The 27,949-nt window shown below is 38.2% G+C and overlaps 1 protein-coding gene and 1 non-coding gene across 4 annotated transcripts; one reads left to right on the top strand and one right to left on the bottom strand.

Annotated features, from left to right (window-relative positions):
* Positions 1 to 6,316: 6,316 nt before the first annotated feature.
* LOC104121295 (E3 ubiquitin-protein ligase COP1-like) lies at positions 6,317 to 22,681 on the bottom strand. Of its 3 annotated transcripts, XR_011415248.1 has the most exons (14): positions 22,083 to 22,681; positions 18,942 to 19,019; positions 17,636 to 17,791; positions 11,373 to 11,714; positions 11,102 to 11,259; positions 10,938 to 11,003; positions 10,379 to 10,457; positions 9,766 to 9,921; positions 9,581 to 9,679; positions 8,155 to 8,259; positions 7,879 to 8,058; positions 7,352 to 7,462; positions 7,014 to 7,246; positions 6,723 to 6,837 (listed from the first exon to the last, which is right to left on the bottom strand). XR_011415248.1 is itself a non-coding variant. In XM_070199526.1 (13 exons), exons 1-13 carry the CDS (start codon positions 22,416 to 22,418, stop codon positions 7,079 to 7,081), a joined length of 2,034 nt encoding a protein of 677 aa, XP_070055627.1. In that variant the 5' UTR covers positions 22,419 to 22,680; the 3' UTR covers positions 6,317 to 7,078. The 3 variants fall into 3 exon arrangements, 2 of the variants coding, with proteins under 2 accessions (XP_070055627.1, XP_070055628.1); XM_070199526.1 differs by having other exon boundaries at positions 6,317 to 7,246; positions 22,083 to 22,680; XM_070199527.1 differs by lacking the exon at positions 22,083 to 22,681 and adding an exon at positions 19,292 to 19,847 and having other exon boundaries at positions 6,317 to 7,246.
* LOC117273660 (small nucleolar RNA snoR111) lies at positions 6,376 to 6,510 on the top strand. Its single transcript, XR_004503668.1, has one exon. It is a non-coding gene; the product is annotated as a small nucleolar RNA snoR111 (small nucleolar RNA).
* Positions 22,682 to 27,949: the final 5,268 nt, after the last annotated feature.

Genomic DNA, 27,949 nt, shown 5'->3' with positions numbered 1-27,949 from the left:
CACATGATTTATCATTTATGGTAGGTGAAAAAGTTCTTTTGAAAGTTTCGCCGATGAAGGGAATCATGAGATTTGGGGAAAAGAGGAAATTGAGCCCAGGGTTTATAGGCCCATTTGAGGCATTGAAACGAGTTGGGGAGGTTGCTTATGAGCTTGCATTGCCTCCCAGTCTATCAAGAGTTCATCCGGTTTTTCATGTATCTATGCTCCGGAAGTATCATGTCGACCTATCACATGTGCTAGACTTTAGCACAGTTCAACTAGATAATAGTTTGGGCTATGAAAAAGAACCAGTTGCCATTGTTGATAAACAAGTTCGCCAGTTGAGGGGCCAACCAGTCGAGGAAGCGACTTGGGAGGCCAAGGAAAACATGCGGAGCAGATATCCCTTATTCAGCACTTCAGGTACAATTCTAAACCCGTTTGAGGACGAACGTTTGTTTAAGAGGTGGAGAATGTAATGATCCAACCGGTAATTCTGACTTTTAGAACTCCGTTCCCTAAAATAAAACTTCTCGTATGTGCTTTTAATAATTTATGACTTGCGGAGATAGTTGGTTCGGGATTTGAAAGTGTTTGGGTTGAAATCGGAACACTTGGTTCCTTAAGTTGGCTTTAAAATACTACGTTTGACTTCGGTCAACATTTTGGAAAAATGACCCCGGAATAGAATTTTGACGATTCCAACAGCTCCGTATGGTGATTTTAGACTTAGGAGCGTGTTCAGAATTTTATTTGGAAGACCGTAGTTAAATTAGGCTTGAAATGGCTAAAATAAGAATTTAAGTTTGGAATTTTGAGCGAGGAGTTGACTTTTTGATATCGGAGTCAGAATCCAGTTCCGAAAATTTTTATGGCTCTGTTATGTCATTTATGACTTGTGTGCAAAATTTTAGGTCAATTGGACTTGATTTGATAGGTTTCGACTTTCGCCATCGAATGTAGATGTTGGAAATTTTAAGTTTCATTTAGCTTGAATGGGAGCATAATTTGTGGTTTTAATGTCGTTTTATGTGATTTGAGGTTTCCAATAAGTTCGTATGATGTTTTAGGACTTGTTGGTATATTTGGTTGAGGTCTCGAGGGCTTCGGGTGAGTTTCGGATAGTTAACGGATCAAAAATTAGACTTAAAACAGCTGCTGCAATTTTTCCTTTCTGCTGGAAATTCTGGGTTGTGATCCAGGCCAAGATCGAGGCCCAAGATCGAGCCCAAGATCGAGGTTCATGATCGAAGGCAGGGCTCGAGGGTCATGATCGAAGGCCCATGCTCGAGAGCCATGATCGAAGACAAAGGCTCGAGGGCCATGATCGAAGCCACACTCGAGGCCGAGGATAGAGGTCATGATCGAAGTCCCAAGCTCGAGGGCCATGATCAAACTACGATCGAGGCCGAGGATCGAGGATCGAGGTCATGATCGAGGGCTGCCTGGGCAGAATTATAAAGGAGGGCATTCGTCCCATTCACCATTTTTAACAAATTTGAGTTTGAGCAGAGGCGATTTTTGATAGATTTTCAAGGAAAAAATATTGGGGTAAGTGATTCTAACTCGGATTTGGTCAATATACATGAATATATCATTGTTTTCACCATTTAATTAGTGTTTTGAGATTAAAATTTGGGAAATTTTTAGAAATCTCATAGAAACGAATTTTGAGATTTCGGTATCGATTCGGAGTCGAATTTGAGTAAAACTTGTATGGTTGGACTCGTAATTGAATGAATTGTCGGATTTCATAACTTTCACTGTATTCTGAGATGCGGGTCCCACAAATAAATTTTTAATTAATTTCGGAATTTTTATTTAAAATGTAGTATTTTCTTATGAAATTGATTCTATAATTTTTGGTCACTCTATCGAATTATTTTTGGTTATATTCGAGCCATTCAGAGTTGGATAATTGAGGAAAGGGTCTACTAGTAGATTAAATTGGAGCAAGACGAGGTAAGTCTCTTGTCTAATTTTGTGAGGAAAAAATTACCCCATAGGTATTTAAAGTAATAATTGTTGCTAATTGTGGGGGCTACATACGCACGAGATGACGAGAGTCCGTGCGTAGCTACTATTAATACTAAAGTACGGATAGTTTAGGACTCAAAGTATGAATTACTTGTGTTTATATATATATATATATATATATATATATATATATATATATATATATATATATATATATGTGTGTGTGTGTGTGTGTGTGTGTGTGTGTGTGTGTGTGTGTGTGAATTGTTAGATAAAAATATTAAAGGATGGAAATCTCATATACTTGATTTTCTGTTTAAATTAATTAATTGTTAAGATAAATTATTCTTCCTCCCTAATTTATCTTATAATAAGTACACTCTCCTTCTGGAGGTACATAAGAAAATATCCAACTTTCTTGTGGAGCGGGCTGAACGCTTCGGCAGGATAGATGCATCTATGGATCGCGCCGTACGTCCCTCGACAGTGTACGCGACACTCTAAATCGGGTCGTACGACCTCGACATAAATCGTGCCTAATAATAATAATTACACGATACTTTGATAGTTTATTGCAGCTTGTAAAGCTAATTGATAAATTAAAAATTTATTGGAATTAAAGGAATTCAATTAATATATTGAGAATTGTTGCATTTGAAGGAATTTAATTATTTCTGCTGGTTAAAGAAAAATTATTGTAAATTCTATAAATCATGTTGATCTAGATATTGGTATTTTTATTTTATTTATTATTATTGACTCTTAGTGAGTGTCAAGTCGCCCATCTCGTCTCTACCACTTCGAGATTAGGCTTGATACTTACTGGGTACACGTTGTTTACGTACTCATGCTACACTTGCTGCACTGTTTGTGCAAGATCTGAGGTAGGTACTAGTGGAGGACCTATCATCGCACATCCACGTTATTTAGAGGCGTAGTGGCGAGCTGCCTTTTTGAGTCGTTCTGCAGCTACCAGTGCCTCTTCTTGCATTTTTATTCTGTCTATTTTTATTTTAGATAGTATTTGAAGTTATGTATAATCTACTAGATGCTCATACACTTGTGGCACCAGGTCTTGGCACACACATTAGTAGAATTTGGAATTGTATTATTTTTTTGGATTTAAGTTAATTGGTATCTTTTCTAATTTCTTAATATTGCTAGTAAAATAATAAAACTTTTTAGAAAATTATTGTGAAAATAATTGATATATGTTTAATTTATTTGCTGGCTTACATAGCTGTAGTGTTGGGCACCATCACGACCTATTGGTAAAATTGGGTCGTGACTGAGATGAAGATGATGGCATTGTGGGTTGAGAAACTACTACGGCAAAAGTTATGCTGGTTGTTGGTTGCTCATCAACCGAAGATGGAAGAGGCCCGGTACTCAGCCTCACAGTACCAGGAGCACTGATTGGAACTTGAAACCGAGAATTGGCATTCTCCACTAAGCCATGCTCTCCTCAGAGCGCTTGGACTTCATACACGGTTGGTATTAAAAGCTCTTCAGATTGAGCATTTTCTTGAGCTGATAAAGATCATTGTCTCATTTGTAGGGAAGCCTCTTCATTACTGGCTTCCCCATCATCATCAATCACCACAGTTGATGTGGCTGGCTCGGGCGCGACTTTCTTAACCTTTTATTTTTGTCCTCAGCCGAAGAGGAACGCCACCTCTTTGGTTGCTTGTTCTCTGGCCGGTTACTCCGAGAGGAAGCACCTGTACCAGAAGCGGGTCCGATGGTGCATGTTTGGGTGAAGGCCCCCTTCAGCAACCTCGCAGCCTCTGCAGGATCATCCAAAATGTCCTCATCGGGGATAATAAAAAAGCCCTGCGGAAGACCTAAATTCGACGTACAAAGAAATTAACCAATTTTCCTATATGCAAAAATGAGATGAAAACAAGATTAGTTTCGCGAATCAACTTACTATGATTTTTGGCCTTCCACCCATATTTGAGGACCAATTTTTTCCACCGGGGGGGGGGGAGGGGGAGGGGAGGGGTTCAGGCATGGTAATGTCTAGAATATTCTAAACCACCGATCCAAGCCTTCAAGCCTTGGTGGTGTCCACCGAGTTGCTGAAATAATGAAACGAGAAGGATCAGTAACAATATGAACCAACCTTTTATCATAGAAAAGATAGATGTTGAACTTACATGTACGAATCCATGACTCATAGAAAGATGGAGTTGTGGACGGGATGATATCCATAGTGGCAACAACAACGAACCGCTCCATCCATCTATGATCATTGTCATCATCCATGCTGGTGAACAAAGCATGGTGGCAATTTTTGCTAAAGTTTATCACTCCCCCACGGAAAATCATGGGGGAGTAGAGGTTCATCATGCGAGCCAAGAAGAGCTCTTCCCTCATCTCCTGGAATAACCGCCGTAGACAGGCTACCGTCCACCATATATAGGGACTAACTTGTACTAAGCAGACTTGATACTGGTGGCAGAACTCCATGATTACGGGATCAAGTCCCTTGCTCAATAAGAATGGGCCCAAAGTGAAGGATACGTGTAAATGTACGTAAAACCCTTCTTAGGGAAAGTTACTCGCTCCACCAGATTGGGAGCGATGATGTTCAGATCATAATAACCACAATCCTTCTTCACACTAGGAATGCTAGAAGGACGGATGAAAGAATGGTACACGCCAACAACCTGTGTACGAGAGTTTGCAGAAGGAAAATTCTCTTCAAAATCCTTTGGCTGTACTGAGCCTCCTGAGAATGATGGTGCTCACTGTAGGAGGGGAAGCATCATCAGTGCTTTCTTTGTTTTTTAGAGAACTTGAGTTCTTGGAGGAGGAGGCCATAGTTAGCAGAAGGTAATGAAAGTTCTTTGAAGAAGAAGATTAAAGATGAGTGAAAGCAAGGGAAAGTTGAGTGCGAAGAAGTTGAGAGAGTTTGAAAGACTGTGAAGTGTAAAAGAAGAAGAATGAGGTGTATAAGTAAAGGAATAGGCGGCTAAAATCGTGGCCATGATTACCTCGAGAACTGGCGAAAGTATTGCTAAATTGTGGAGTGACGCATATTCGGGGCATTAAATACGGAGAGACGTGTGTCTAATCAAGCGTCAGAAACTTTTCAGAAGTGATCAGAAAATTTTCTGCCAGGAAAGGTATCTTCACCAACTTCCCGATGACATAAAGATGTGCAACCGGAAAGCAATGGGGCTATCTGTATAGGGTAAAATCAGTTCATATTAAATACTCAAATAATAGAGCGACACGTGGAACCTGAGACATACGGAAATCGAGGTAAGTAGAAACCAAGACCGGGGACAGCAGCCTCGGTTGGCACCAGGAAGACTCCGAAGGGAATATTGCTAATGAAGACAAATGAATGTTTGCCACCCGATGACATTCAATGAAGAATATTCTTCAATACTAAATACACAATCCGTTATAGAGAATTTGGCATTCATAGCCTGCCGTTACACATCAATGACCCCCATAATTATCATTTAAGAGGAGCTTGATCCTAAGACCTTATTCCCTAGGTGCATCTATAAATAGTGACTTCAACAACTATTGTAGGGGACACGAATTTCCTGACAAATTTATGCTACACATTATTCTAAAGCTCAATAATATTTTATTTCTAGTCTATTGATAGTCTTATTAATGCATTCAAAAGTTCTGCTCCCGGAACCAAGTTATTTGATACCTTATTTCGATTTCAACGCTAAGCCTTGCATTTTACTTAATTTATTTATCATTTTGGGATCAAATTGATTCACTTGTCTATAAACCACGTTACAAATTCAATTGTACCGTTTTACAGGTAAACACTTTTGTGGGAGTACGTGAGAATCTATTTCTTGTTAGAAAATTTAAAAACAATCTAATAATGAAATAGTAGTACGAATTCATTTACCTAGTGTGTTTTGCTCCCCTTGCATAAGCTTACAACCTATTGTACTAATTAATAATTCTTATGTAGACAATATTCTTTGATGATTCGAACGATGAAGCAAGCATTAACATGCAGAATATTACAGAGAATCCTCTAGAAGAAGGTTGAAGTTACTAAAAAGGGAAAATAGGGAGGAGAAGAAGAAGAAGAATAGTCATGTGCCGTTGTTACGACTAAAATTTAAATACTTCAAATATTGGTTACATTTTAAATAGTATTGCTGCACTTAATCCTAGCTGATTGATAGAAACAGGCTGAAGCCCACGAAATCAGACTGCAAATACAATTCTGAAGAGTTTTCTAGGGTTTGGCATCTCTATAAATTGCCTAATTGCTTTCCCCATACTCACACTTCTGTGGAGCAGATCCATCTAACAAATGGTGCTAACTCCATCGCAGCTGTGTGCTATCGACTTTATAGAAATGCTATTTTTACCTATTGGTTTTATTATTTGAAACAATATCTGTGTTTTTACGCCTCCTTCTGATCGAATGATGAACAAGCATTTTTGGTGTGTTTCATCATTTATATACAAATTTACAAGAGGCAAAGTAATATCGGCGAGATATCGTTTCGGTCGTCATATATTAAGATTGACGATTCGATTGTTGCTCGTCTACATCTTGATATTTTTCCCTTTTTCCTTCCTCGATTTTTCAATTTTAGTTGTCGTTTTTTTCTCTTATTTTTATTTACTTTTTAGTTAATTCTGAGTTAACGAAAAATATTTTAAATGTGAAAATGAAATGTGAAACATATTTTGTTAACTTTCAACCTATTGGATTGACTACTACTTCTATTTCTGAGGTGAGGAAATGTCACATACCGATGCACTTTCAAGATGAAGATTTTATGTTTTTTAGACATTCCAATAAAGTTTGAAGAAACAATCTTTGTCTCTGAACTGCTGCACTTGAACTTCAGACTGGTACCATAAACATGATGCTGGCTGCAATAAAAGTACACTAAGTACCGTATAATCAAACACCCTTCGAGCTACATCCCCATCCCCATCAATCAAATTGGTTTAAAAGGAACAACAAAGATAAAAAACCAAGCTTTATTAGTTACCCTAATAATCCGGTCACACATATACAATGGAGAATTGGTGCAGGGGCATGGTACCTCTATTCCTTCATAAGAAGTCCCTTCGTCATTCTTTTATCTTTTAATCGTTCCACTTTTACTCATCAAGCAGTAAGAACAAGCACTTGTACGATCCCTTGACTATTTGCTGTTAAAATGGTTCGGCTCTCGCGCTTCCAACAAACAGAACTGATGAAATGTGATCCCATGTCCTCATCTGGATCATTCTGGTCAGAATCAAATTTGTGGCTTGCTGCTGGCTTAGAAATCGCCTGTGCATAAATCCAACATAAGATCAAAGAGAATGATTGAATCCTATTATCTACTATATTAGAAATAACCAGGTTTTCTAATTTCTACTATAGTATTAGAAATACCTTGTGATAGACAAACACTTCATTTGTTTCACTGCCACAGGCAATGTATTGGCTGTTTACTGCAAGACCCACAAAGTTCTTCTCATTTGTATGTCCTCTAAAAGTTCTCAGCTGAAAGGAAAAAAAAACGTAACAAAAAAATGGCAAGTTAAAGTTTAGACAATTTTGCGGATTTACAATACAAATTCCTTAAAGTATATGCATGAACCAGCATATGGCACTTTGTGGAAGTAGCTATTCCTTTTGAACAAAGAAACAGCTTACATACACACATGCAGCATGCACATTTAAAAAGAACACCGAGATTTAGCAAACTATCCCCCCTCTCCCTCCCTCCCTCCTTTTCTCTCTTCTAATTTTAATGTTAATCCCTGACTGGTGATTGGTTTTCAATTGGATTTTTCCTAGTTTGCTTGGTTTTCAGGAATTAATTTTAAAACAGTGGAATATGTAATTAACATCTCAAGTATTCACATTGAGGAACACACATAGTGAAACAAAACTAACGAATCAGTGTGATAACTTACTGGAATGTTCTCCTTGACATCCCACAAACGCAATGTACCATCCGTTGATGCAGACGCCAGCTCATTGTTGGATACAAATTTCACATATGAAACAGTTTTATGGTGTCCACTGAAAATATGCAGCGGCTGCTTAATATTTCTCAAGTCATAATAATGGATATGATTATCAGCAGAACCCACCTGCAAGAAACAAGCTCATGCCTTGGTGTAAAAGTTCAACAACGTACGAGATTTAGCATAATTTGATGCATTGATTCAAGAGGAAGTGTGGCTTACAGCTATATGAAAGCTGGATTGAGGATTGTATTTCACAGAGCAAATGTTTGCTTTCATGTCAATGCTAATAACACTTGCCTCCTGCTTCATGCACCAAACTTTGACCTGTTGAGAAATTAGAGTTAGCTTGCTATGATATTTCACACATTTGAAATCCTTTTAAACAATGTTTTGTTTGTTGCAGTTAGTGAGTACATTTTGCTCTCTGTCGTTGAACCATACATGGGGCGTGATTCACATAACATACAGAAGCGGCCTCACACTTACCAGTTCATACATAACCAGCATATGATTTTGCAAATATATATTTTTAGACTCTGGGACTAATCAGACCAGAAAAGTAAACCATCAATGAGGATAGTTATTATCAACCCAATCTGAGGAACTACCTCTCAAACTTGAAAGTAGTAATATGGCCATTAATTTGGCTTATTTTCAAGTGGGGGCCAAGTTTTCATGATATTTGCCATGACATAATATCTACTATAGCACAATTTGTGGACCAAGTTTTCATGACATTTGCTATTACATAACATCCACTATTAGGTTAAGGATTTCTTGCTATAAATAGAGGAGCTTCTCCTCATTTGAAAACACACCAATTCAAGAGTTTTTCACTCTTGTCTTTCTTTCTCCTCCTTTATTTCATTATAGAGTATTTTGTAAGAGAGTGAGTGTTGAGAAACACTTGTGTGAACCCTTTCTTTGGAGTGATCTTGTGAGGTTATTCTCTTGGGGTATTTGGGACTAATTAGAGTATTTACTCTAATTTTGTACTCTCTTTTGTACTCTTGTTGGAATAGTAAAATTGCTCCTCTCCGCTTGTGGACGTAGGTCACCTTGACCGAACCACGTTAAATTTGTGTCTTCTTTATCTTCTTTAATTGTCGTTATTATTAACTTGAATTGTCTTTGTTATTGTCATTATAACGTTGCTTGACTAAATTCCGCACTACCCGATTTTCCGATTCTAACAAAAGTGAATATAGTTGTTATCAATCCAATAGGAGAAACTGAAAGAATCTCTCAAACTTTTATTCCTACTTCTGAACCAGAACTTTAGCAAATTCCTAAAATACGAAAAAGAATTCAAAGGAATGAAAAATCCAAAATAAGACGAATTATGGCCCTTGTTGCCTGCTGCATCTCACTCTTCTGATTTGTTGATGGTAAACCCAACTGCATAAGGTGTAACAAAATGATGTTTGTAGCTCAAAAAGGTTTGCATAATTAAGACAAGCGTTTGCAAAATAATCTATTAGCAACTTCCAGGAATTTGATATCCATAAAGCTGAATGACATACTCCCCTATTTGCTCTATTTGTCAATTTCGTCAACTTTACGTACGCTCTTACAGTAGTCAATCTAGCGATATATTAGAGAAGACCATGAAAAGCAAAAAGAGAAATGATGAAGTTCTTTTTACCTTGCAATCATCACTGCCAGACACAAGCATAGAAGGATCAGTATGAGAGAAAGCAACACTCCATGCTCGTATTTCATGCTCCTCATACTCCATCACACTCTGAGCAAGAAAATATATAATAATGTTATCAGAGATTTCAAACATGCCCTATGATCAAAGATAAAAATCCTGAAAACAGATACTACCTGACGACTGGTCACATCCCAAATGGTTACTATGCCTTCATAGTCACTGCTCGCAATGTGGTTCTTTGCGTACTTGTTCCAGCTCAGACAACTAAGCTTGGATCGTGAAGATATTTCAACAACAGGACATTGTGCATCAGCTGGTTCATTTACCACCTAAAAATGAGAACATATCATATCCGATTTATACATAATAGAGAAATAGTAGTACAAGAAAATGCTCTCAGAATACTAAGTATTTAAATCATCTCAAACTGTTGAGGTAAAAGAGCGGTATCATACTGACTTTTATCAGAATGACACTATTCTATTTAAACATCTTACTATTTTTTGAGAAGTTAAATTCTCTTTTGAGAAAGTTTATTTAAACATCTCATTAAGCCAACGTTTTCAAAAAAAATAAAAACCAACGTGGGAAAGGGACATGAAGCTGTAATCCAGCTTTACTTGACGGCACTTGAGAATATTCCAACATTGTCGAATAAAATGGAAAAATAATCTACCAAATGTGAAGTAGTAAATCAGCCACAGCAGATTCAAAAAGAAAAACTACCAGCTAGAAATTTCCATTAACAATGGGAGGATTTTTTAAGATCACGAAAGGTATACTTACTGATGAAAAGTCAAAGACCTTGATTCTTCTCGACACGCCAGCTGTAGCAAAAAATTCATCATCTCGATCAAATTCAATACTGAAAAATGAGGCAATTGGAGGTGTTAAGAACTCAGAGAGAGAGAGAGAGAGAGATCATGTACAAAGATTGAAGAGATAGTAGAGTCCATTCACTAGTTACCAAAATAAGACCTCCCAAGAGGAGAAGATTCAACCTCTTGCTACCGCAGGCATGGGTTGAAAAACAGAGTAGAATTACCATTATATTTCTAACAATGATAATGACCTTTCTGACCCATTTTTGGGATCAGGAGTGATCGGATGATGAAAATCTCTCAACATCCACCAAGTCAATCATATATAGTGATATCGCCAAAAGCCAAACAAAGAAAATTCAGCAAGCTGTAGACTAGTGGTAACACATCAACAGGTTGGCATCATCATTTAAATTTTATAACTTTAAAAACTGGCCTCTTGGAGGGAGCTACATTCTTGCCTTCAGTACTTATTAGAACTCCTCTAGCTCATGGAATCTTTCTACATGCAATAAGCTCTTTACCTTGAGACAATATTAGTTGAGTGGAAAAGATCGACAGGCCTAAGTTCAGCAACAACCCGCAACCGACTGTTTGAACCAAAAAAAAAAGTAGACAAAAGTTTTAAGCTCAAATATATAGGAGGCTTTGCAGTCAATGCAAAACGTATTGACCAAAAAACACGGACCTGTATTGTGTAAAGGTAGATAGAACAGATTGAAAATCCTCAAGTCCGGCACAATAACCTTCTCTGTTTATGACGTTTGCTACCGTTTCTTCCTGTCTATGTGACTGTTTTGTGCAGTGTCGCCGTTTTTGCAAATAATAACCTTGTATATCATCGAGCTGTTGCAATATGCGTATTAAAGAGGGGATATAAACAACGAAATATTCTTCCAGCATAGGCCAAACCCCAAATTTACAACAACCTCCAATAAGCTAATTTACAAAATACTGACCTGTGCGTAGATACTTCTCTTTCTTGCTGTCGCAAGTCCAGATTGATCAGAATTCTGTGAGTCGGAATCTGTCCTGTGAACATTCTCTAGAGCTCTTGCATCTGTTTTCCTGTTCTGTGAAGTGTCTGAAGCAGCATATCCTTGTCGCTGTGAAATTGAGGAACCAGAAATAATGCCACTACCTTGCTTATCTATCAATGAAGGCCGAATTGTCACAGCAGAAGAATCATTTACTAGCATTCTCATCTTTGCTGCATATCTACCCCTTGCCCTATACAATTCCATTCTATGTTTCTCCACAGCACTTATATCTTCTTTAATGAACTGGAGATCATTTTCAACCTATGAAATATGCAGGAAATAGTAAATAATCTGCTTGCACCCTAATAAGCAGGAGAAAGATGAAATCAAGCCTGTGGGAACCGAGGAAACATACAGCTAAAACTGTAAGTATTCCTCCTTGGTTCCAAATTGATTGCTTTACCCTCTATTTTGAGTTGTCTCAAAGTTCTTCCACTTTCCTGAAAGAGAGGCTTTTTCATTACTTTCGAAACTTTTCCATTGGGTTTTTTCCAGAAAATATTGTGGGATCTCTATTTCGGACCATTCAAATTAATTAAAACAAAATTCAAGTCCAACCTGGATAACTGTGCCCAAAATTCCAAGAAATAGGAACACTTCAATTGAGATAGAGGAGCATTACATGATTGTATAATATAGTACATGAAGCACCAGTTTCTCCTGAGCCTACCGCAACCCCTCCCCACACACACAAAAAAAAAAGCAAAAAGGAAAACCTCTGAGGCACCCCAATTATCAGAAAATCGAATGAGTATTAAAACACAAGAAATAGGAAATAAACAGTACAAACACTGGAACTCTCAGTCTCAGACATGGGTCTTACTGTTGAAGATATAGTGATAGTCATAGTCATACATGCACATCTCCTTCCCATGAAGTTATTGCAAAGAGAACATTGTTGAAATTGGCAAAAGTACCACATCGGTGGATGACAATTTTGAATGAGAATTTCACCCTATAAAAGGAGGCCTAATGTTTAGGATTTAAATACACCTCTCATTTGCCTTTTATCTTCTTAAGGCATTTGTATCTTCTCTCTTTAGTATTATTTCACTTGTAATTTTGGAGTGGAATAAAATATTGATTGTGTCCGAGGAAGTAGGCAAAATTGGCCGAACCTCGTAAATTCTGGTGTTCTTTTATTGTTGTCTTATTGTCTTGTTTATTATTTAGTGGTTGTCATAATTTTTGGTATAGTAGTTGTGACTCATTCACACTATATACATTTGGCTTCCGCAACAATTGGTATCAGAGCCAAGGTACTGTCTAAGTATGCTCTGTGGTTGCAGCATAGTCTGATCTTCCACATCAGAAAAGATCTATCTTGGTAACTGAGTCAAGGTTCTATCTGAGTATGCTCTGTGGTTGCAGCTTAGTCTGATCTTCCACACCAGAAAGGAAATAATCTTGATTTGTGTCGTCAGCTACTAAATAATATTTGTGTCAAAATGGGAGACAGTAAACAAGAAGAATCTACATCAAGTGTCAATAATACGTCATCGTTGGCATCTTCGCTTATGACAAGAATTGTGTCAAATGCGAAATTTGCGGTAGAAATTTTTGACGGGTCAGGACATTTTGGGATGTGGCAAGGCGAGGTTCTAGATGTTCTTTTTCAACAAGGGCTAGATCTTGCCATTGAAGAAAAGAAGCCAGATGTTATTGGAGAAGAAGATTGGAAAATTATCAATCGTGTTGCTTGCGGTACCATTCGATCCTACCTTGCTAGAGAGCAGAAATATCCATACACAAAGGAAACTTCTGCAAGTAAATTATGGAAAGCACTGGAGGATAAATTTTTGAAGAAAAACAGTCAAAATAAATTGTACATGAAGAAGAGACTGTTTCGCTTTACCTATGTTCCTGGTACCACAATGAATGAACATATCACCAGTTTCAATAAGTTGGTCACAGATTTGCAAAATATGGATGCAACTTTTGATGATGGTGACTTGGCCTTGATGTTATTGGGGTCACTTCCTAATGAGTACGAGCACCTTGAAACTACTCTACTCCATGGAAATGACGAAATTTCTCTCAGAGAAGTTTGTTCAGCTTTGTACAGCTATGAACAAAGAAAGGGAGAAAAACAGAAGGGCGGAGAAGAAGAAGCACTAATTGTGAGGGGTCGTCCTCAAAATCAAACGAGGACTAAGAAGGGAAGATCCAAGTCGAGATCTAGACCCAGCAAAGATGAATGTGCCTTTTGTCGAGAAAAGGGGCACTGGAAGAAAGACTGTCCGAAGTTGAAGAATAAGGCCAGACATAACAATGGAAAGGCCATTATGGATTCAAATGTAGCTGATTGTGATGATTCAGACTTCTCATTAGTTACAACAGAGTTATCAACATCATCAGACATATGGTTGATGGACTCGGCTTGTAGCTACCATATGTGTCCCAACAAGGACTGGTTCGTGAATTTTCAAGAAGGAGAATATGGAGTCATCCACACAGCGGATAACAGCCCTCTTACCTCATATGGCATTGGTTCAATAAGATTAAGGAGCCATGATGGAATGATCAGAACATTAACAGATGTTCGATATGTACCGGGTTTGAAGAAGAATCTCATCTCTGTGGGAGCCCTAGAATCAAAAGGGTTCAAAATCATTGCCGAAAATGGAGTGATGAGAATATGCTCCGGTGCACTAGTGGTAATGAAGGCCAATCGGAAGAACAATAACATGTACTGCTATCGTGGTAGCACAGTTATTGGGACAGCAACAGTGACATCCAGTGATGACAAAGAGGCAGAAGCAACCAGGCTATGGCACATGCGCTTGGGACATGCTGGAGGAAAATCCTTGAAAGCTTTATCTAATCAAGGATTGTTAAAAGGCGTAAAGACTTGCAACTTGGAGTTTTGCGAGCATTGTGTCAAAGGGAAACAGACAAGGGTTAAATTTGGTATAGCGATCCATAATACTAAAGGCATCTTGGATTATGTACACTCTGATGTTTGGGGTGCTTCCAAAACACCTTCATTGGGTGGGAAGCACTATTTTGTAACCTTTGTTGATGATTTTTCCCGAAGAGTGTAGGTGTATACAATGAAGAAGAAAGATGAAGTGTTGGGAATTTTTCTCAAATGGAAAACGATGGTGGAGAATCAAACAGGCAGGAGGATCAAGTGTATTCGCACAGACAATGGAGGTGAATACAAAAATGATCATTTCAATAAGGTTTGTGAAAATGATGGCATCGTCCGACACTTCACTGTCAGAAATACACCACAACAGAATGGAGTGGCAGAACGTATGAACCGGACTTTACTGGAGAAGGTACGGTGTATGTTGTCCAATGCTGGCTTGGGCAAAGAATTTTGGGCTGAGGCAATTACATATGCATGCCACCTCATTAATCGTCTACCATCTGCTGCTATTGATGGCAAGACACCATTTGAAAAATGGTATGGAAAACCTGCTGTAGATTATGATTCTTTGCACGTGTTTGGCTCAATTGCATACTATCATGTGAAAGAGTCAAAATTGGATCCGAGAGCAAAGAAGGCTATATTTATGGGGATTACTTCTGGAGTCAAAGGATACCGCTTATGGTGTCCAGAGACAAGGAATATTATATTCAGCAGAGATGTTACCTTTGATGAATCTACCATAACAAATAAGATGACAGTTGAAGATGTCAAACAAACTGGTGGTGCATCAAAGCAGGTGGAGTTTGAGGGAAAATTTATTTTTCCTACACAAGAAGCAGAGGAGGAAACTCATGAAGATTACCCTCTGGAAGAAGAGCCAGTAGAAAGGGAGATTCCAACTCAGGAACCTCGACAACAACTTGAATCAATAGCAACCAGCAGGCCAAAAAGGACAATAACGAAACCTGTTCGTCTTATAGAGACGGTTGCTTGTGCAACCTCAATTGTAGCTGATGGTGTTCCTACCACTTATAAAGACGCAATCCAAAGTTCAGAAGAAGATAAGTGGAGGATTGCCATGAATGAAGAAATGCAGTCCCTTCATCAGAATCATACATGGAAATTGGCCAATCTCCCGAAGGGAAAGAAAGCAATTGGGTGCAAATGGGTATTTGCAAAGAAAGAAGGATTTCCTAACCAAGAAGATGTTCGCTACAAAGCAAGATTGGTGGCCAAAGGATATGCTCAAAAGGAGGGAATTGATTACAATGAAGTATTTTCTCCAGTTGTAAAACATTCCTCCATTAGAATTATGTTGGCTTTGGTAGCACAGTTGGATTTGGAACTAGTTCAGATGGATGTAAAAACTGCGTTTTTACATGGAAACTTGGAGGAGGAAATCTACATGACTCAGCCAGAAGGATTCAAAGTTGCTGGAAAAGAAAATATAGTATGCAAACTTGAAAAATCGTTGTACGGATTGAAACAATCTTCTAGACAATGGTACAAGCGATTTGACAAGTTTATGTTGCGGCAAGGGTACAAGAGAAGCAAATACGATCATTGTGTGTATTTGCGCAAACTTAATGATGGTTCCTTTGTATATCTTCTCCTATATGTTGATGATATGTTGATAACTTCCAAGAATTCGGAAGAAATTGATAAGTTGAAGATTCAACTGAAGGAGGAGTTCGAGATGAAGGATCTGGGTGAGGCAAAGAAAATTCTTGGCATGGAGATAATAAGAGATAGACGTACAAAGAAACTCTGTTTATCTCAGAAAGAATATTTGAAGAGAGTACTAAAGCGTTTTGGCATAGATAAGAAGACTAAGCCAATTAGTACGCCACTTGCTCCCCATTTTAAGCTAAGTACTACTATGTCGCCAAAGGATGAAACTGAACAGGAGTATATGTCAAGGGTACCATACGCAAATGTTGTTGGTAGCTTGATGTATGCAATGGTTTGTACGAGACCTGACATTTCACAAGCCGTTGGAGTTATTAGCAGATATATGCATAATCCAGGAAAGGAGCATTGGCAAGCTGTGAAATGGATTCTACGGTATATTCATAGTACTGTAGATGTTGGGTTAGTTTTTGAGCAGGAAGGCAATCGGTCTGTAGTTGGATATTGTGACTCAGATTTTGCGGGTGATCTGGACAAACGAAGGTCAACTACTGGTTATGTGTTTACTTTTGCAAAGGCACCAGTTAGTTGGAAGTCTACTTTGCAGTCAACAGTTGCTTTGTCTACAACAGAGGCAGAGTACATGGCTATTACGGAGGCTGTGAAGGAGGCAATTTGGCTTCAGGGGTTGCTAAAGGAGCTTGGTATTGAACAAAAAAATATTACAATTTTTTGTGATAGTCAAAGTGCTATTCAATTAGCGAAGAACCAAGTTTATCATGCAAGGACGAAGCACATTGATGTTCGGTATCATTTCGTACGAGAAATCATAGAAGAAGGTGGAGTCACGGTGAAGAAAATTCATACTACGGAGAACCCTGCTGATATGCTGACAAAAGTGGTGACTGCGGTCAAGTTTCAACATTGTTTGGATTTGATCAACATTGTTGAACACTAAAGATTGAAGATGAAGACACAACCAAAATTTGTTATTGAGAGAAAATTGAAGATGTGGAATTTTGCCAAGGTGGAGATTTGTTGAAATTGGCAAAAGTACCACATCGGTGGATGACAATTTTGAATGAGAATTTCACCCTATAAAAGGAGGCCTAATGTTTAGGATTTAAATACACCTCTCATTTGCCTTTTTTCTTCTTAAGGCATTTGTATCTTCTCTCTTTAGTATTATTTCACTTGTAATTTTGGAGTGGAATAAAATATTGATTGTGTCCGAGGAAGTAGGCAAAATTGGCCGAACCTCGTAAATTCTGAGTGTTCTTTTATTGTTGTCTTATTGTCTTGTTTATTATTTAGTGGTTGTCATAATTTTTGGTATAGTAATTGTGACTCATTCACACTATATACATTTGGCTTCCGCAACAAACATTGCCCAAGCTTCTTATGAAGCAATTCGCAATTCATGTCGATTAAATTTTCATGTCACATCTAAGGGAAAAAGCAGGTCTCAAGTATCTATCAACTTCCCAAATTTCCATAGTAATATTAACGGAATATGCCTTTCTCCATTTAGTCTACAAAGAGAATTTGTACAAAATAAACCCAAGTCCTAACCGCATGAAATCAAAAAATAAATAGAAGAAAGAACCAAATTGTCCACGACAGAATAAATAATTACAAAACTAAAAACCACAATAGATATAAGTTCAAGACAAACCTCATTAAGCTCTTCAACCTTTCGCTTCCTCAACAACTGGAGAAACTCAAGCATAATCTGGAGACTTGATTCAGCTTCTTCTTGCTCCATTTTCCTTTTCTTGTCCATAAGAAGTGATAAGAGGCTTTCAAGCTCTTTAACAGACACCTCGCATCCCTGTTAAGAATCAGAATGAGAAGTCCCCAGAAGATAAATGGGTATCCAGGCAAGACAAAGACTGTCAAAAGGAAAATCATCTAAGTATGAGATGGCAATTGCGAGAAAAATACAAGGCACAAACAAACATCTTGTCACAAGTTAAGAATATTCTTCAACAAAATTACTTAAATGGACACACAGTTCTGGGGTTGGAGTTGCAGCCTAGAGGTTGTCAGAGGTGGATGCAGCCTTATAGCACCTAGTACTTTCGACACAGAATAAATTTATGTGTAAAAATTTATTTAAATTACAATAACTAATAAGTCTGAACTCATAATTTTAAAAATACAATAGGTTCAATGCTAAGAACTTTAAAGATTAAACTCATAGAGCTTAAATCATGGATACGCCTCGGGTATTTGTAACTCCACCCTGAACCTAAGTAACTCCACCCTGCACCCTCCACCCTGCACCATTTGGGTGCAGGGTTCTAATCCCTCAAAAGGTCCTTCGCTCTTCTGTCTACCCCTCCTCCACCCCAGAAAAGTTCCGAAAATAAAAGACTCAAGCTTTCAGTACAAACGGCAACTGTAGTTGTATTGGAACACATAACTTTGCAGTTCTTGCAAAATGAGTTCTGTTCCTTTATTAGATATAGCAGACTCAGACACTGTCATCTAAGATTTTCACAAAAAAATATAAACAACATGCACTCGACAAGATTTTCATAATTGTTCTCTTTCCGAAACAAGTTTAAAAAGCTAAGTTAAATTGTAAGAAAAATAATGGGAAAAAGAGAACGGCTACTCTTTTCCATGGACAAGTTGTGGTGCAAGAAATGTAAAATTAACGTCATTCAAATCTCTAACCTTGGACCAAAAGGAACTATCAACACAAAATAACTAAGTTCCCACATGTTATGTATGTCCAAATAACTACATCCTGTCATATCACTTTTCCTCTTGCAAATAGACAGAATGTAGATGAAACATATGCTACCTCTTTTTTGAGAAAGAGACATACTCTACCCTCCCTGCCCTTTTATTAAAAGTTCCACTAACATCAGAAACTGCAATTCATCATCATCACAATAAATAATCTGCTATAAGCTGTTCACTTTACTATGAAAAATAAAAAAGCTCGTCTAACGCAGAGCATAATATCTGACCTGCTGTATTGCTTGAGAAAGTTGTTCCAAAGGTGTGGCCCTTCTGGCTATTTGGAGAGCAGAGGTCTTCATCAATAACTGCACAATAAAGCACATCAACACAACTTTGATCGACAGATGGATAACCTATGAGCGATGTAATTAATCAACAATAAACCAGTAAACGGTGAAGTGTTGAGCATGAAACAGAAAGAAAAAGTACAAGAAAGGAAGGAGCAGTGAGAAGAAAAAAGAAAAAAAATGGAACTGAAATACAATAAAGGAGAATCAATGAAGTTCTCACATCATCTCAAACATTGAGCTATTCAGAGTTTTGAGAGAAAGCATTTAACCAGGGGAAAAAAACTTACATCTTTAGAGAGTTTATATGAAAGACTTCCATAAACTATTCACCAATTCAAGTGAATCTCAATGTAAATTCTGAAAAACAAATTTCTCCATGAATACTTGCTTAAGATCCATATAGAGCATTTGATCACAATATAGGAAACAGTTACCTCTATTCCCAGCTTTGAAGTGCAGTGATCAATTCCTGCACTACTTGTTCATAGAAGTCTTACCTTACAATACGGAAGCCAGCATCGCAACTCCTTATGGATTTCTTCATAGCGACAAACTAATATTTGCTTAATATCATTCTATCAATCACTTATAATAGGTTTTCAAATATTGGATTGAACTCGTAAAGTATGACAGATCCCAAAAACCAAATAAAGGAAGAGTGCTGCAGTAAATTGATGGCTACTATAAAGATAATTAAATTAGGAGTAACGAATCCAATGAATAAAGAGAAGTTGAGAGAAATGAATAGAGAGAATTCAAAACAACCTGCCCCAACTAGTTTAGAATTGAGACAGTTGAGCTGAGATTTTAACTTAAATAGCCTTCATTCAGCACTTACTCTACCACACACTCCTACCAGAAAAAACATAAAGATAAAAGGAAACAATTAGCGATTTTCTCCACCCCACCCCCTCCCTCCCCTGAGTCCCCCCACACCGAATAAGAAAAGCACGAGCAAGGCCCCGAGAAATTCTTCCAAGTACCAACTAATGTAGAAAGGAATTAAAAATTTGATCGCTGTCAACTGAATGAATAAACCTCTTCCACAACATATTTCCTGTCTTCCCTCCTACGTACATTTCAAACAAAAGCAACAAAAACAACAACATACCCAGTATTATCCCACATTGTGGGGTCCGGAGAGGGTAGTGTGTACGCAGACCTTACCCCTATTTTGTGAGGATAGAGATGCTGTTTCCAATAGACCCTCGGCTCAGGAAAGTATAAGCACCACATTAATGAAAATATAGACACAAAGGGACAGTGCCATAAAGCCATATAAAAGCAGAATAAAAACAACAAGATAGTAAGGTAATCAAAATAAAAGCAAACAACGGTTAGTCATAAAAACCTACTACCAACAGAAAGCGAGACTGCGTGCCAATACTACTGTTATAAACACTCTAGACTACCTACTCTACTACCCTAATCCTCGATCTCCATACCTTGGTCATGTCCTCGGTCAGCTGAAGTTGCGTCATGTCCTGCCTAATCACCTTTCCCCACCTCTTCTTTGGCCTACCTCTACCTCTCCGTAGGCCCTCCAACGACAACCTCTCACACCTCCTCACATGACCAAACCACCTAAGCCGCACTTCCCGCATCTTGTCCTCAATAGGGGCCACACCCACCTTATCGCGAATAACCTCATTTCTGATCCTATCTAACCTGGTGTGCCCTTATATCCATCACAACATCCTCATCTCTGTTACCTTCATCTATTGGACATGAAGGATCTCGACTGGCCAACACTCAGCCCCATACAACATTGTTGGTCTGACCACCACTCTGTAGAACTTGCCCTTAAGTTTCGGTGGCACCTTCTTGTCACACAAAACACCGGAAGTGAGTCTCCATTTCATCCATCCTGCCCCAATACGATGTGTGACATCTTCATCAATCTCCCCATTCCCGACCCAAGGTACTTAAAACTGCCTCTCATAGTGATGACCTGCGAGTCAAGTCTCACCTCTCCTTTCCTTCCCCTTCCCCTCCTCGAGTCTCGCCCCTTCCACTTCTGTCTTGGTCCCGCTCAACTTGAAACCTTTAGATTCGAAGGTGTGCCTCCAAACCTCTAATTGCGCGTTCATACCGTCTCGCGTCTTGTCAATCAATACAATATCATCTGCAAATAACAAGCACCACGGGACCTCCCCTTGGATGTGGCGCGTCAGTACGTCCATCGTCAGAGCAAACAAAAAAGGGATGAGTGTCGACCCTTGATGCAACCACATCATAACCGGAAAATGGTTCGAGTCCCCACCCACCGTCCTCACTCGGGTGTTTACTCCATCATACATGTCCTTAATCAACCTAACGAAAGCAACAGGTACACATCTAGCCTCCAAACATCTCCACAAAATCTCTCTCGGAACTTTATCGTACGCCTTTTCTAAGTCGATGAACACCATATGCAAGTCCTTCTTTCTCTCCCTATACTGCTCCATCAATCTCCTAACAAGGTGGATGGCTTCTGTTGTCGAACGTCCGGCATAAACCCAAACTGGTTCGCGGAAATAGACACACTCCTCCTCACCCTTAGCTCTACCACTCTTTCCCAGACTTCTATAGTATGGCTAAGCAGCTTGATACCCCGATAGTTATTGCAATTTTGGATATCACCTTTGTTCTTGTATATAGGAACCATCAAACAAACGCAACAATTTAACAAATATAAAAAAAGATTTAAGTTTTATACACTGACAACGCACATATTTTTTTACAGTGAAATTTAACCTTTAATAGCGTATTAGCTACCATTTTATCATATTACCAATTAATATTTGTCACAAAATTTATCTGTAATTGCCCAATAAGTGGCCTAATTATGTGACTTATCAGTTATATACACTGACAATGCACACTTTTTACAATGAATTTTTACTTATAATAGCATATTAGCTACAATTTTTACCAAATTACCAATTAATACTTGTCAAGAGATTTATCCGTACTTAACTAACGAGTGACTTGATTATATAACTAGTAGTTACACAGTGAGTGCATAGAACTTAAAATTTAAAAAATAACTTAAAACAAGCATGGATATAAATAGGGGAATTAAAGATGAAAAGTTACCTTATTGAGGAGGAAATTAGGATAAAGCTGCTTAACAGTTAAGTAAACAGAGCAACAGGGACAAGCTCTTTTGTTGTGGAGATGAGTGACAATGCACATGTAGCAGAAGCTGTGTCCACACGCCGTGAGGAACACGTCTTTCATAATTTGCATGCATATCGGACACATCATCTCTTTGTCCTCTTCGTTCTCCGCCGTCGCCGCCAATGGAGGTGGCAAAGCTAACAATTGCTCCGATTTCGCCGCCGCCGTCCCTGGTGCTAATTCGCCGGAACTTAAATTCTCCGATTTCATCGCAGGCACGAAATCTCCCACCGAACTCTCACCTCCTTCCATCACTACAATCTCTCTCTCTCTCTCAGTTGAATGATATTTATGAAACGAGTGCAGACTACAATGAAAGTTTAGATTAAGAATTTGAAACTAATGAATGCTAAAGCGAAATGCAACTTTTACACAAACGGATTCAAAATTTAGAATCAGAGTGCACAATACTAATATAGTTATGAACCATTGAGTGCATGTAATATGTAGCAGAGATTTGTTTTTAAACAGATTCAGAATTTAAAATTCAGTTGGTGCAACTTATTATTTTATGTTTCGTACACATTAAGAAATAGGAAAAGTAAAGAAGGTTAGTGTTTTATTGTGAGGGTAGTAAGCTACCGCAGATTCAAGATTTAAATTCTATGGGTTCAATCTTTAAGATTTTTTTAGCACGAAATCTATCATATTTATAAAATTATAGGTTCATATCTACTATTTTTATAATTTTAATAATTTTTTATAAATATTTTTTTATTTTGCATCAAAAATTATGGATTCAATTAAACTCGTCAATAGAACACTACATCCCACTCTTATACTACTACCTTCAAGAAAGCCTATAGAAAAAGGAAGGCTTCGAAAAGAGCGCGTCTACTCTAATGCAAACATTAATGACTTTTATGTAATTAAATATTATGAAACTACTATTATCCTTTTCCATTTTTCTTTGAATAACGCATTTTAACTCTTGAACCTTAGTTCCGAAGGCTTTTGCTTTTGGATTTATTGGTGCGTTTTTGTTTCGATCGTCATGTATGAGATAATCATAACGGATGTATCGAATGGAAGTCAAGTTGTTGATAGTTATTTTATTTTTTTTTAACTAAAACTTCATATTTCTGAAAGTGAATATATCATATTTGAACGCAAAAACATCTCTAAGAAGAGCTCTAATGCACTTATTCTATTTTAATTTATGTAGTGTAAGTTGTTGATAATCAAAATTTTAGAACGATTTTTTTTCTGAAACTAATAGTCTTACATATATTATGAGATTTAGGGTATAATATAAAAAGATGTCATAAAAAATATAAAATCTAAAATTAGATTATCTTTAAATATAATAAGATGTTATCCTATTAAAAACTGACTAATAAGAAAATAATTTTCACATGGAACGAAAACAATGGTTATTCCGTAAAACAAATCCAATAATGTGTTAGTTTAGGCATGGGCTGATCTAGTAAGGCCGAGGGGCAGAGGCGGATCCAGGATTTGAAGTTTATGAGTTCGTATTGTAAACTCAAATTAATATATAATAATTGGGTTCACAATTATATATTTATAGATATTTAATGGATTTTTAATAAAAATACAGGGTCTCCACAAAAGTTACTAGATTCCCGGGAACCTACTTACCTCCCAGTCTAGCAGGAGTTCATCCGGTATTCCATGTTTCTATGCTCCGAAAGTATCACGGTGATCCGTCTCATGTGCTAGATTTCAACTCAGTCCAGTTGGACAAGGATCTATCTTATGTTGAGGAGCCAGTGGCTATTTTGGACAAGCAAGTTCGAAAGGTGAGGTCAAAGAACATTGCTTCCATGAATGTTCAGTGGAGGGGTCATCCGGTCGAGGAGGCGACTTGGGAGCCCGAGCAGGATGTGCGCAGCCGTTATCCTCATATTTTCACCACTTCAGGTATATCTCTATACTCGTTCGAGAACGAACGATTATTTTAAGAGGGAAAGGATGTAACAACCCGGCCGGTCGTTTTGAGAGTTATAGCCCCGATCCCATATTTACTTCTTTCCCCGTATCTTTTTCTGCCTATGTGACTTGTCGAGAGGTTGTTGTTGTGGTTTCGAAGTGAATTGTGGCACTTAGTCCCTAAACGGAAGCTTAAGTCTTAGGATTTTTTACCATAGTTGGAACTGTGTAAAGACGACTCTGGAATGGAGTTTCGTCAGTTCCGTTAGCTCCGTTGGGTGATTTTGAATTTAGGGATGTGTCCGGATTGTGTTTTGGAGGTCTGTAGCTCATTTAGGCTTGAAATGGCGAAAGTCGAATTTTTGGAGATTTTAATCGGTAGTGAACTTTTTGATATCGGGGTCGGATTTCGATTCCGGAAGTTGGAATAGGTCCATAGGGTTGAATATGACTTGTGTGCAAAATTTGGGGTCAATCGGACGTGGTTTGATAGGTTTCGGCATCGGTTGTAGAAATTAGAAGTTTCAAGTTCATTAAGTTTGAATCAGAGGGTGATTCATGTTTTTAGCTTTGTTTGATGTGATTTGAGGGCTCGACTAAGTTCGTATGGTATTTTAGGACTTGTTGGTTTCTTTGGTTGAGGTCCCGGGGGCCTCGGGTGTGTTTCGGATCATTATCGGATGCGTTTTGGACTTAGAGAAATGGCTGAAGTTCTGTGATTTGGTGCATCTGGTTTCCTTATACGCGATCGCGAGAGAGGGGCCGCGATCGCATATGCTTAGCTAGGCAGAGGAAGGTTTGTTCTTCGTGTTCGCTGGCAGAAGGATGTGAACGCATAGTGGTGTGAAGTGGTGCTACACAAATGTGTGGCCAAGGTCGCATTCGCGTGGAGTTAAGGAGGCTAAAGTTGGGCCCCACGCTTTGCTCATCGCGAACGCGTGAGGACATTCACGATCGCGTAAGTCTGAGAGCCAGTACATCGCGTTCGCTTGGTGTTTTACGCGTTCAGGGTTTAATCGTGGGGCAGCAAAATTGTTCTTCGCGATCGCGAGGCTATTTTCGTGATCGTGATTAAGGAATCACTGGGCAGACTTATATCATTTCAAAACGAGGGTTTGGCCATTTTTATCAAAACTTGAGTTTGAGAGCTCGGATTTGGACGGGAGTTTTGGAGATTTTCAGAGACATCGATTAGGTAATGATTCTACACTCTATTTTGGTTATATCCCACTAATCTATCATTAATTAATTCTTTAATTTCAATTTTGGGGTTGAAAAATTGGGGAAAATGGGAAGAAGTTCTTCAACTAAAATTTTGAGTTTTGAAAGGCTATCTAAGGTCGGATTCGAGAAATTCTTATATGGTTGGACTCGTGAATGAATGGGTGCTCATATTTTGTGAGTTTTACCCGATTCCGAGACGTGGGCCCGGGGAGGCTTTTTGGGACGATTTCCTAATTTCTTGCTTTAGCTTAGATTCCATTGATTAGATTAGTTTCTTTTAGATATATTTATGGTATGTAATTGATGTTTTCTAGATTTGGGCCATTCGGAGTCAGATATTCGTGGGAAAAGCATTGCTACCGATTGATTGAGCTTGACTCGAAGTAAGTGACTTGCCTAACCTTATGTGAGGGAAATTCCCTTAGGATTTAGTACTGATATTGATATGTGAGCGCCGTGTACGCGAGGTGATAAGTGTGTACACGGGCTATTTGTTGCAAAACCTAATTTTTACTGAGTAATTACATGTTTTCACCTTAATTGAGTATACTAGCATGTGTAGTTACCATGTTAGCCTAGAATAACATGTCTACATGTCTTAATTGCTTAACTGAACTCTTTGCAGCATGCTTAGTGAATTCCTGCTTCTTTTCTCGACTTGTACTCAGTCTAAACTGTAGATTCTCTTGTTGTACCTATCATCTGTAATTGTCTGCGCTGTGTATTTACTTTGGGACTATGGGACGGTATCCCTGGTATCCCGGGAGATCCCCCTGCACATTTACTTTTGAGACTACAAGGCGGTTCCTCGAGAGTTCTCTCTGCACATTTACTTTTGTGACTACACGGCGGTACCTCGGGAGTTCTCCCTGTACATTTACTTTTGAGACTACGAGGCGGTACCTCGGGAGTTCTCCCTGCATATTTACATTTGAGACTACGAGGCGATACCCCGGGAGTTCTCCCTGCATATTTACTTTTAGGACTACGAGACGGTATCTTGGGAGATCCCCTGTTGTTTATTTCCGCGTGTTGTACTGTTATTTCATTGTGTTTTCTTTTGTTGAACTCTAGTCTCTTATTATATTGTTATATTCCCCTGCTTTATTTATTATATACCAGTGGGCCTGATATGACCTCGTCACTACTAGACCGAGGTTAGGCTTAGCACTTACTGGGTACCAATTGTGGTGTACTCATCCTACTCTTCTGCATATTCAGGTTCTCGTTATTAGCTGCATTATCAGTGAGTCGAGACAACTTTGGAGACTTCAATGTATATCTACCGCGTCCGCAGATCTCGGAGTCCCCTTCTACTTTTTCCCATGTCAAACATTTCTTGTATTTCCTTTTATTAGACTCTGGAGTATAGAGATACTATTTTCTTTCTGTAGTTTGTGACTTATGATGTTCCAAATTTTGGAAAAAGCTGTGTACGTCTAGGGTTTTGGTTATTGTACATGTCGAGTGGCATTGTTATTGGTTATTCAGTATCTATTACAGTTAGTTGATAATTTTTCTTTTGTTTTGTTATTTTTCGTAATTTGTTAGGCTTACCTAGTCGTAGAGACTAGGTGCCGTCACGACGTTATACGGATGAAGTTTGGGTCGTGATAGATTTGAGTTGTTCGGAGGTCAATTCAAGCAAGAAGGCGATTTTGAAATATCGGCCTAACTTCAAAAAGGTAAGTATCTGATGCTTTATTTTAATTGAAATGTCATTTTCTTCACTCAAACTATTTCAAAAATAAACTCATTTCTTTGTAGAATTCTTACTTGGTTTAAAAATTGTAACCTTACTTTATTGAAAATAAATTGATCGTATAGATTTTATGTATTGATATATTTGGCACGAGAGTTGTCTGTGCGGTTGTGATAGAGATATGTACACGCGGTGCCGTGAGAATATGAAAGGGGATTGAGACCCGTATTTTATAATTTTTATACAAGAATTATTTATTTGAAGAAATATATTCTGAGGGTATTTATTCGAAAGAATTATATGTGAAAGATTTATATTTGAAGGAATTGTTTAATTGGTTGTACTTGTGTTTCTTATTCGTCTGAGTAATAATTATGGTGTCCTTGCTACCTTGCTGTTCATATCACTAGTTGGTTATTGTTGCTATCACTGCTATTTGTTCCCTATTATTTTTGTATGCTATATTGCACGGGTTATTTAACTAGTGAGTGTCTTGACTGTACCTCGTTACTACTCCACCGGGGTTAGTTTTGATACTTACTGGGTACCGACTGTGGTGTACGCATACTACACTTCTGCATATTTTTGTGCAGAGCCAGGTAAATTGGAGTCAGTTGATCTCTAGCTAGCTATATGGATCTTGCTGTGGAGACTCAAGGTAAACCTGTTGTTGCATTCGTAGGCTTCGGAGTCACCTTCTGATATTGTTCTTGCACTATTTTATCTCTACTTCAAAACAATTGTATTTATAGGCTTTCTAGTAACTCAGTAGAGCTTATGACTTGTACTACCGATTTTAGGATTGTAAGTATTGTATAGAAATTTCTACTTTGCATTTGTCGTCGTTAATTAATATTGTTATTATTTCAGTAAATGTTAGGCTTACCTAGTCCCTAAGATTAGGTGCCATCACGACATCCTACGAAGGGAGATTTGGGTCGTGACAGAATAACATATAAAATCT

Source organism: Nicotiana tomentosiformis, chromosome 4 (genome assembly GCF_000390325.3).
Source record: "Nicotiana tomentosiformis chromosome 4, ASM39032v3, whole genome shotgun sequence".
Classification (NCBI taxonomy): Eukaryota; Viridiplantae; Streptophyta; class Magnoliopsida; order Solanales; family Solanaceae; genus Nicotiana; species Nicotiana tomentosiformis.
Note: the sequence above shows the minus strand (reverse complement) of the source record. Positions and strands in the feature narration are given on the sequence as shown.

Coding starts and splice junctions, on each gene's coding strand:
- LOC104121295 (XM_070199526.1), bottom strand. CDS start 22,418: ATGGAAGGAGGTGAGAGTTCGGTGGGAGATTTCGTGCCTGCGATGAAA. Junction 19,020..22,082: donor CTAATTTCCTCCTCAATAAG/GTAACTTTTCAT, acceptor TTTATTGTGCAG/TTATTGATGAAGACCTCTGC. Junction 8,059..8,154: donor AATCCAGCTTTCATATAGCT/GTAAGCCACACT, acceptor TGTTTCTTGCAG/GTGGGTTCTGCTGATAATCA.